Source organism: Amphimedon queenslandica, unplaced genomic scaffold, assembly GCF_000090795.2.
Source record: "Amphimedon queenslandica unplaced genomic scaffold, v1.1 AMPQUscaffold_12340, whole genome shotgun sequence".
In the NCBI taxonomy this organism is placed as follows: Eukaryota; Metazoa; Porifera; class Demospongiae; order Haplosclerida; family Niphatidae; genus Amphimedon; species Amphimedon queenslandica.
Genome location: NW_003547423.1, coordinates 4804 through 14849, shown reverse-complemented (window position 1 = coordinate 14849; position 10046 = coordinate 4804). Strand labels below are relative to the sequence as shown.

At 37.3% G+C, this 10046-nt stretch overlaps 3 protein-coding genes across 4 annotated transcripts; 2 read left to right on the top strand and 1 right to left on the bottom strand.

Annotated features, from left to right (window-relative positions):
- Positions 1–2150: 2150 nt before the first annotated feature.
- On the bottom strand, positions 2151–3597 carry LOC100633910 (mpv17-like protein 2). The gene is made up of 4 exons (XM_003390573.3): positions 3178–3597; positions 2840–2916; positions 2351–2479; positions 2151–2266 (listed from the first exon to the last, which is right to left on the bottom strand). Exons 1-4 carry the CDS (start codon positions 3569–3571, stop codon positions 2231–2233), a joined length of 636 nt encoding a protein of 211 aa, XP_003390621.2. The 5' UTR covers positions 3572–3597; the 3' UTR covers positions 2151–2230.
- Positions 3598–3662: 65 nt separating this feature from the next.
- Positions 3663–5869, top strand: LOC100634165 (mpv17-like protein 2). 2 transcript variants are annotated; one of them, XM_003390575.2, is made up of 4 exons: positions 3663–4058; positions 4680–4756; positions 4808–4837; positions 5644–5789. In XM_003390575.2, exons 1-4 carry the CDS (start codon positions 3746–3748, stop codon positions 5749–5751), a joined length of 528 nt encoding a protein of 175 aa, XP_003390623.1. In that variant the 5' UTR covers positions 3663–3745; the 3' UTR covers positions 5752–5789. The 2 variants fall into 2 exon arrangements, with proteins under 2 accessions (XP_003390623.1, XP_019859767.1); XM_020004208.1 differs by lacking the exons at positions 4680–4756; positions 4808–4837 and having other exon boundaries at positions 3724–4058; positions 5644–5869.
- A 122-nt stretch (positions 5870–5991) lies between these two features.
- LOC109588007 (uncharacterized) lies at positions 5992–9106 on the top strand. The gene is made up of 2 exons (XM_020004207.1): positions 5992–7840; positions 7902–9106. The coding sequence occupies exons 1-2, from the start codon at positions 7763–7765 to the stop codon at positions 8958–8960; spliced, it is 1137 nt and encodes a 378-aa protein (XP_019859766.1). The 5' UTR covers positions 5992–7762; the 3' UTR covers positions 8961–9106.
- Positions 9107–10046: the final 940 nt, after the last annotated feature.

Sequence of the window (10046 nt, the reverse complement as noted above, 5' to 3'; positions counted from 1 at the left end):
AGCCATAGCTACATGCACTAGACATGTAACAATAATAATAGTGATAAATGAGATCTGATCGTCTTGCGCTGGCCACCTGTGCGACTTTTGAAATTTCATTTGATCCGCCCACACACTACTACAAACCAATCAAAGCACTGTTGATTCGTAGATTACGGAAATTATTGCACTCGGGACAGTCTTGACAAAAATGTAGCACTCGGCTTCGCCTCGTGCTACATTTTCCTCTCGACCGCCTCTCGTGAAATAATTTCCGTAACCTACTCTCAACAGTGCTTTAACTAATACTTGTAGCGAGGGGGTTTAGTAGTGTATTGTACATGTAGGTAGGGGATTATACTGCTAACCAAATAACAATTTTAATATAATTTTGTTGGTTTGTTGGTTATTGGATTTGTCTGATATGCATGTTACAGGTTTACTGATGCATCTACAAATTAAATTTATTACCTGTATGTGTGTCCGTTTAGTTTAGTATTAGTAGAACTGGTATATTTCCCCATTCTAATACTTTGGTGGACCTTATGAACTGATTACTAGTATGTGTTATTTAGTTTACGCTATAATCAAATTCTTCCTGTGAATAGGTTTGTAGTGATTAGGGTAATTGTCTGACAATATCAAATAAATGGGTGTCTCTTTGAAGCAATACTGTGACTGATGATTTCACATCCTTTATCATATTATTGCTGCATATTTTTAACTTCCTTTACGTTGATTGCTTTTTAACTGCAACTACTCAGTATTTAGCACTGAATATACATGTGCATGTATACATTTGTATGTACATGTACATGTACTTATTACTTTTGCTTGAGAATGAGGATTCTATCTAGCCTAAAATGTACAATAGCTTATATAAAGTGAACACAAATTTTTTAATTTATTTTGGCTTTATCATCTTTTGTGACTGCTGTGACAGTATTATTGAGTAAAGACGAGTGTTGCCAATTTTGTAAATTATAAAAGCCTTTGACCAAGTACAATGATGGATATAAACATGGACAACATTGCTATGATTACTTGTTAGACTAAATACAAAACTTAGCTTTGATATCATTTTACAGCAACAAAATAATACTACCATGTAGTTTTGTTAATAATTTTCTTTTTCAGGAGCAAGGGAGTGAAGCAGAGATCAAGGAGTTTGCACGGCGTTTTGGGGTTGAGTTCGACATGTTTTCAAAGATTGACGTGAATGGTCCTGATGCTCATCCACTGTACAAGTTTTTGAAGTCCAGACTGAAAGGAAGTCTTGGAAAGTGAGCAAAGTTTAATAGTAGCACAGTTGTTGACATGCTCTGTTTTTATTATTCTTTTATAGCTTCATAAAGTGGAACTACGCTAAGGTATAGTGTGAAAATCAGTGTTTGTTGTAATGAATTAATGATGTTATTACTACGTTTGTTGAGATTCTTAAATGCATCACTGCAGCTCTGTAATGTGTGATTGTGTGTAGTAGAGATTCCTTTCTTTTTTCCACTCTCTCTCTCCCTCTCTTTCTCCGTTTCTTTTCAGTTTTTATGTGATGCAAATGGAAAGCCATTCAGACGATACTCACCAACAACACAACCATTGGTAAGCGAACCAAACAGAGAGAGAGAGTTTGGGGACAAAACTATACATCCAATAGTAAATGTATCTATGTATGTAGGCAGTTTTACTTTAGCTTTGAACTTTAAGCTGTGCTATATTTTCTCAATTTTTATAGGACATTGTACCTGACATGGAAGCATTGTGGTCTTCAGAAACATAGACTCTTTTCACTTATCATTATTATTATTTATATCTTTCTCTCTTAAATCGTACTATAATAAGATGGCGTTGTATGCTTGGTTTATCTTCTGTGAGTGCTAGTGAAGGCTTACCAATAAACCGCTCTATAGTGGGTTGTTAAGCCTGATGTGACTGCACTTGGAAATAAACTAGCAACAACTCATCAAAATAATAATATTTATAGTCATTTATGTCTCTACCTCTTCTGCTATTTGCTCTGATGTGTTTTTATTGCTTTATTATGATTAAAATGTTATGCAAACAGACATAGACTCTTAATTTTTGTCACCCACTCCCCCATAATGGTATTCACGAGCGGCCTCGCCCTCGTGTTGAGCATGTGCTCACTGCTCAGAGCCAAAAAACAAGGAAATGGTTATCAGTCTAATCGCATTTTAAAACAATAATACTACTTATACTTTAATTATGTAAGTATGATACATTTAAAACAATATTAATGGATTAACATAGAGTCTGTTTTTGACATTTTCTAAAAAAACGATATAAATTAAAAACAATATAAATGATTGTATGAAATATGATTTCAGCTTGACACTGGCTGTGTTAAGCTCACTTTGTGCTTCATGTAAGAGAGATAGACTGTCCATAGGAAGGTAATGGAGGCTACGTAGGCTACTCTGAAGTGAGGGGGGATTAGGTAAAAGTTGAGAATTTGAGCTGCTGGCCAAACTTGCCAATCCACCTACATCAACAGGGAATCACTATAATCACACAAAACTGAGCAAAAATGAATGACAGATACCAACTAAAAGTATAGTATCTGAACATGGACAAGGCCAATAGTTACTGGAGTAGTAACATAACTAGGTTTGAGGTCAACAAAATGAATCATAATTATATATTGTCAAAATGAATCAGTCTTGCTGTTGGAAGTGAAAATCATTATTTGCATACAAACATAATCATAACTAAATCTTCCCTTTTCAAAGAAAGGAGGTTTGATGGAGTACTAACTATATAGTTTACACAACACAGACTATGTTTACTACTTAAAGACAAAATAGGAACAAAGTCTCTCTCACTGCTCTGATCCTATATGTACCTTGTAGGTAGGCCAGAATTTCACTTGAAGTTCGTTTAAGCAATCTTTTTGACTTCGTCCCTCCATAGCTGACATGCCTAGTAGTTGTAGATTGAAAATATCATTATAAACTTCCTGTCAAGCTATGTAAAGGTATTTCCCAAGTGTGAGGTAGTTTATAATTTCAATGCATGTATATGTATATCTACTATAATTTGCATTCTTAAAGCCAGTAATACACAATAATAAGTCCATTACAATGCATGTACATAAGAAATCATAAAGTATGTTCATGGCTATAATTGTAGGTGATAATTATCATGATAATTGACTATTGTATGGTGTAAATGAGACTTTACCTAGATAGAAGAGACTGCAGCATATGGGTGCCATTATGAGCTGATCCAGCAATACTTTCCTGGCAACAGTCCCTGCTGTGATTGCCGGTAACAGCCTATCTAATGCCGTGTACCAGAAATGATCCAATGGGCCGAGACAGCATCCAAGTACACCCATTCGCCCGGTCCTATGCCAGTCAGTGGTGTTCCCTTCTATCTTTTGTCTGCAGAAATCTCCCATTGAGTAAAGGAAGCAACAGGTACCCGTATTTATAAGCAGCAGTCTGGCATTACTGATCTTGCCGGAGGAAGAGGAAGAAGAAGTAGAAGAAGCAGATGAAGAGGAAGGTAGAGCAGATAGCTTGTTTCTGAGGTGGCGGAGTCGCTGTAGAGCTCTCATTGGTAGGAGAGCCATTGAGAAAAAGAGAGGGGAGAAAAAGAATTCACTATCATCGCAATTGGGCTTTCCTTTGTGAGTTGGCAGCTTTGTAGCACAGCTGTGTGCAGATAAGTATCATTACTATTTCCTGGTTGGGCTTTCATCATTCATTAATTTCTAAAGCTCCACCCTGATTCCATATGACTCAACATGGCCTGGAGGCTAGTTTATGACACTCTCTTCTCTCGCTATCTTCTCTTCACAAACACTGTAGTCAGTTGTGGCCTAGAGGCACTGGGTGATTTATTAGTCCAGAAATATGAGAAGAACTCCGAACAGGAGATAGACTGGGCAAGAACCAAGAGAATGGCTGTAATAGGATTTATACTGGGTCCCCCAGAGCACTACTGGTTCAAGTTTTTAGACAAGAGGTATCCTGGAAGAGGAGTAGTGTCTGTGTTCAAGAAAGTGACCCTTGATGAGGTCATCAATGGGCCTGCTTGTGTGATAGTGTTCTTTCTAGGTGAGTATGTACGCTTAAATTAAATTTTACGGGAGTTATATTTAACATTATTTATTGATGGCCTGTTTAATTGAATGCAATTGTACAAATTCTTTTTTGTACGTATTATTATTATAGATGTCTGGTGCTTGATGCAATTTCAAAACACATTAGCACCTCCTATATTAGCTATAGACCCCCTAGGCGCTAAGATTATTTTCAATGAATATCATTACAATAATGATATTCATTCATAATAAATAAAATTTTCCTATATGGTATCCACCCACAATGTAAATTACTGACGGCAAGAAGGCCTCAAGGTCAAAGAAAATCAAAGGCGGTGACACCGCTTGGCCATTTTTGTGAGCGCTACAAGGTACTACAGGCTTACAAGCAGCATTTATGGAAAGTATGGAGGCCAGACTACATCATATAGACCATGTAACACTTGCTGCAGCATAGTTTTATTGCTATGCTTCATTTCGGCACCTTGGGCTTTGATCTGCCTTTGATGTGGAGAGCTTCTTGCCGTCAGTAATTTTATTCGTGGGTGGCTGCTGTAAATAATTCATTAAAAACAGTCTTAGCGCCTAGGGGGTCTATAATTTTCAGTGAAAGTCCTGATAATAAATTATATAGGCATGAATAAAATGAGTGGTATGAACTGGACTGACTCGTATAACGACATGAAAAAGAAATTCTGGCCAGTATATAAAGTACATCACAAATGTTATAATATTAAATTGTCATTTTGATAATTTTTATAGACCGAGTTAATAGTATGGCCAGCTGCACAGGTGAGGAATGTGCATACTGTAGATCAGGAAATCTTCATTGTTAAAATATTTTCACAGTTGAAGTGACCCACGAAATTTTGACACACGAAATATTTTCTACAGGGAATAATAAGATTATCAGAATTATTCTTATGTGCAGAGGTGCTAGTCTCGCTAGCCAGACCATTCCCCAGCCTACAGCCAAATGACTGTAGGTGGGAAGGGTCTGGCTTGCGAGACTACAGCGGTGCACACATGAGGCTCTTCTAAAAGCCCAAAGATGGCCTGAAGCTCTCACCCAAAAGGCTCCTTGTCAGTTTCAGTGCTGTCACGAGCAACTTCCATTGAATAGCTGTTCATCATCATCAAGAGTTAGTAGCCATGTGTCCAGTTTATGACGCATCCAAAATTTTTCATGTTAAAAAAATTTTACAGATGGGTCAACAGACAAAAATAAAACACCTTGAAAAAATTCCGCACCAATTATTTTTAACATGAAAATTTCCCGATCTACGGTATTTGACAAAATATTATTGTTTTGACATTTTCTATAAAATGCCACCATGTACTGATATCAGTACAAAGTTTTATATTTTAAAATAATAATTTAGATTTATGAGTTTTGAAAGCAGTCATATCTGCATATAGTTTGAGTAGCTAGGTTTACATTTGACGAAATGATCAAAATTGTGTGGGTGTTAATGCAAAAAAACTTTGAAGTTGACACAAAATTGGCCAAATTTTAATCTTGCATTCATCTGTGTTGCATTTTATGGCACTTTAAATCTATAATTGTACTATTAGTACTATTTTGCTCTATTCCTTAGGTTTTAAACTTCTTCTTTGTGCCTCCAGCTTTAAGAGTGACGTACATCAGTGCAGTGTATCTAGGATGGGTCATGTATTTATCTTATTACCAACACAAGAAATCTTAAAATTAATAAATTCATTGACAAATTTTATTATTATTTATGTACAAATTATATATTGCACATTTACCATACTTTGATCAACATGTTTATGATTGCATTAAGACAAATTTTGTCATCCCTACATGTGCATATTGGTAGCACTACAATTACTAGCTGTTATCAGCAGTGCTTTTTTTCTAAATTATCTCAGTCGCTATTTAGAAAGTAGAACTGCTCAGTAGACCTCGCAGTAGACACTATAGGTGCGTGTACCTTCCGGCCAACCACAATAAACTAACTCATTAACGTAAAAGCTGACTGCCTGTGCTGCGTGAGCAGCACAGGCAATATATCAGCATTCAGACTATCGAAAACCCAAAAGTTCAAGGGCCATCTAGGGGGCTAGGTTGAAGGGCGGAGCATGCAGTGGAGCACATTATTAATTATTTTAATTAAAGTAAAGATGGAGCAATGTCAGAGGGAGATAAGGATGCTAGTTGAGGCTGGTTTCACTCATCGAGATGTCAGCAACTTTTTGAGATCCGTTTTGCCTTTACAAACTCGAGGTATTTCTGTGAGAAGTGTCAGACGTTTTTGTGCATTTAGAGGCATTAGGTATCGAAATAACCTCAGTGATGCTGACCTCCTGGACGTTATTTATGCCTGTGTTGTCGCAGTGGGGCACTCATATGGTCGTCGCACCTTACAGGGGTTGCTCAGGTCTGAGGGTATATTTGCCAGCCAGAGGAGAATAGGAAGTGCTCTTCGACGTTTGTTTCCCGTTGCTCACTACCAGAGAGCTCTGACTTCAATGAGACATCTGAACCCTATACCATACAGAGCTTCTTTTTTTGGAGAAAAGCTCCATTTCGACCAAAACGAAAAACTAAACATGTACGGTGTGGTACATGTTTTAGCAATAGACGGGTACAGCCGTAAGATTGTTGGATTTGTTACAATTCAAAAGAAGAACCCAATAATGATATATGACCTTTTGTTTCGTCCTATTATGCTCGAATATGGCGTTTGGGACCAGTTGAGAATGGACCAGGGAACAGAGTTTATTTTAGTTATTTCTGTCCAGTACACTGTAGCAAATTTTCGTAGTGGTCACCACCGTCAAGCAGTTATTCAATCTACATCAAGACTAAATCACCGTGCAGAAAGAATCTGGCCAGAGATCAATGCCAGGATTAATTATCCTATAAAGAGAGTCCTTACTGAATTGGAAGATAGTGGCGTCATTAATTTAAGTGATGATACAGTGAAGTTTTGTACTTCGTGGATTACCATTAAGGTTGTATCTGAACCAATTCAAATGTTTGTGAACTCATGGAATGCACACACTATTCCTGGAAGCAGAGGTGGTATTCCAAATTACTTAGCTCAATACTCGTGTCGACTTGGTCAGATTGCACCAGCGCATATCCCAACATTGGAATCTGCTGTGTATCAATATGAATATTCTAGCGGTAGTCTTTCTCGTAATTTCATTTATGGGCAGGATCCATTAGCTGATTTTCCTAATTTGCAAGCTCTTCGCGAAAGAGATTTTTCTATGTCCTTTCCATCAATGAGTGACATTTTTCAAGATGTTTTACACGGATCGGGCAGTTTGCTTAGAGATGCTATTCTTTTTTTCATTGAACTAAACCATCGTTTCATGAGTCTCATTCAATAGTGTCGACAGTTGCTGTTTTCAACACATTTTACACAGGTCGGGCAGTTTGCTTAGAGTTTCAGGAATTATGTTCTATTGTTCTTTTGCTTCTCTCCTCCTCCTCTCTCTCCCTCTCTTTCTCTATCTCTCTCGTTTTTGGATAATTGATGTATAATCATGATTTTTGCATAACTTAATACATTATAATGATAGAATCACAGAAATCATAATCATTATTCATTATTACATTATTATTACAGTACTGTGACCCCACCCTCTTAATTATGACCACGTTGCAACTTGTGGGTGCCATCTTATGTTGTGAATGCTCTCTCTAAGGCTGCTCTGCTGCTAAACTTCCATACTCATACAGTCATGGCTACGAATTCTCTAGGTTCCGTGAAGCTGAGTCGGCAAGGGAGGAAGGTGGGAGTTTACTTGAGCGATCTTGAGGTAATGCTCTTTCTACTGCGATCAGCACATATACTTATCTAATGTTTACCTAACTTTCCAGGTAGAGAAGATTGCTGCTCTTTTTAACCTACAAGCAAGAACTATCTATATTATGAAAGAGAATGACGAGACTGCGATATTTCCAGGTGTTTCTGGAAGGTTCCCACAGCTAAATATTGGTGCCACATACGAAGTCATGGGCGAGCCAGTCCAGGACCAAGCCAGTGCGGCTTCCCCACCTGTTTCTCATCATAGTACTCCCTACGGTGCATACCCCACGTATCCTCAGCCAGGGCCATCGGCGAGAAAGTCGTTTAGTCTCCCCCATCCCCCTACATTTCCGGCTGCTGTCCGTCAAAAAGTGCCAGGCAGTGGCGGCTATCACAAGACTATCATTTTCATTAGCTTATCATCCGGCTCTGTAATTGACTCTAAAGCTAAATCAGTGCCTAGTTATAATGTTGTGACTCATACGCAAGTATTGATTGACAGTAGTTCATGCAAGCCCTCATCTGTGTGTCAAATTCTTTCGAACACAACTGGCTACGAAGTCATATTACTAGACAGCAAGTGCTATCCACTTCTAGACAACCCAGCTACAAGCTGCATGGATTTTTGGAAATCGACACGTAAAATATTAGCGACATCCAAATCCCAATATGAAAAGTTAACGGGAAAGAAGTTCACGGGGACAGCTATTGATTTGATGAACGCGGAGGGTAATAGTGATGATCTTGTGTCTACTTCCAATGCTTCAGTAGAGTTAATGGAGAAAGTTGATAGAGCAGTTAGCTTTATAGAGAAATTTGAGCAGGGGATTGCAACTGTCATTAAATTGTTTGAGTGTCCCATTTGCAAATCTATTTTACGAGACCCCATTGTTTCTTCATGCTGTCAGAGACTCGTTGGATGTAAAACTTGTGTAAGCGATTGGTTTAGCTACGGTGGGACCACTTGCCCTTACTGTTCATCTCTTACATCAGCAGAATCTACACGATTCGAATTGAAAGGAATGCAGGAGTTTTCGGGTTTATTGGCTCTTTTTGAGAAAAAAGATCAAGATAATACAGACAGGACCTCTGTCGTCTCTGACCCTGAACTTCCTCCCCCTATAATATGAATTAGTAATTAGTACTAACATTCTCGTGTATGAATTAGTACTATAGCATTCTCACTATTATCTTAACCTTCAATCATGGATAATGTCAGAAATACTTTTGTTTCTGCTTGTTTTTTTTTGTGAAAAATGAAAGATTATAAATATGATTTGGATCAATTGGCTACAAGGGGTGGATTTGATTGGCTGCTGTGTCCATTTAATATAGATGCATCAGAAAATCAATAGCATAATTGTGACATACTTGCTAGTTGTTACTACTAAATTGTATGCTTTCACAAACCACTAAAATTTAATCCTTTGCTAAATCACTCTTTACAAGTTAAGGGAACTGTAGAACTCAGGGCCAATTTACCATAAACTGCCCTGTACAACACAATGCACACTATAGTACATTACATTTATGTAGATACATGTACATGTACAGAGAGTAGGATATGTCTTTTTGGTCAGTAATTCATTGTTTCATTTATTGTAGAGGAGAATGGAAAGACAAATACTTGCCAATTAATGATGTGATTAAACAATGAATTGTGTTGGATTGGCCAAAGCAATCATAATGGTTGGTAATGTACATGTATTTTTTCCATATGAACTGATGCTAAATCATTCTACACATATCAATGTTATCCAACAACAGAAATGTCAAAAGCTGTCTATAGGCAAAGTCATTTTGATTCAGAAAAGAGAATTTCTAACCATTGGCTCAATACAAAAATTGGATTATAATAAATAATTTTAAAAAGTAAGTTAGCAGTGCAAACCCGAGTGTTGTTTGGTATCAATAGGTAAGTATGCGCAATTGCTTGTTATTAAAAATTAAAGTACTAAATTTAGTTAAACCACTACAGAGATATTCAGGTAAACATGCTTTATGCATACTAAATGAGGGAGCGGGGCTGAAGGTTTTTAGCTGAAAACTCGAAGGTTTTACATCACAAGTCCAAAAAAATGCAATGATGTGTTTAATACAAAAATTAGCTAGTGCTACAGCAAGGTTGAAAGGTTGTTGCAACCAAGTTTCACATTTTAACTTTTTTGACTAAAACTTTGTTTCAGACATAGTTTAGCCAGTGATTGATCTACAAG

Bases quoted from the DNA above. Each gene is read 5' to 3' on its own strand.
- LOC100633910 (XM_003390573.3), bottom strand. From the start codon at position 3,571: ATGGCTCTCCTACCAATGAGAGCTCTACAGCGACTCCGCCACCTCAGA. The intron at 2,917-3,177 runs GTAAAGTCTCAT...TACAACTACTAG, and splicing joins CTGCAGTCTCTTCTATCTAG to GCATGTCAGCTATGGAGGGA. The intron at 2,267-2,350 runs GTGAGCTTAACA...TCGTTTTTTTAG, and splicing joins TCTCTTACATGAAGCACAAA to AAAATGTCAAAAACAGACTC.
- LOC100634165 (XM_003390575.2), top strand. From the start codon at position 3,746: ATGGCCTGGAGGCTAGTTTATGACACTCTCTTCTCTCGCTATCTTCTC. The intron at 4,059-4,679 runs GTGAGTATGTAC...TAAATTATATAG, and splicing joins TGTGATAGTGTTCTTTCTAG to GCATGAATAAAATGAGTGGT. The intron at 4,838-5,643 runs GTGAGGAATGTG...TCTATTCCTTAG, and splicing joins TAGTATGGCCAGCTGCACAG to GTTTTAAACTTCTTCTTTGT.
- LOC109588007 (XM_020004207.1), top strand. From the start codon at position 7,763: ATGGCTACGAATTCTCTAGGTTCCGTGAAGCTGAGTCGGCAAGGGAGG. The intron at 7,841-7,901 runs GTAATGCTCTTT...CTAACTTTCCAG, and splicing joins TTTACTTGAGCGATCTTGAG to GTAGAGAAGATTGCTGCTCT.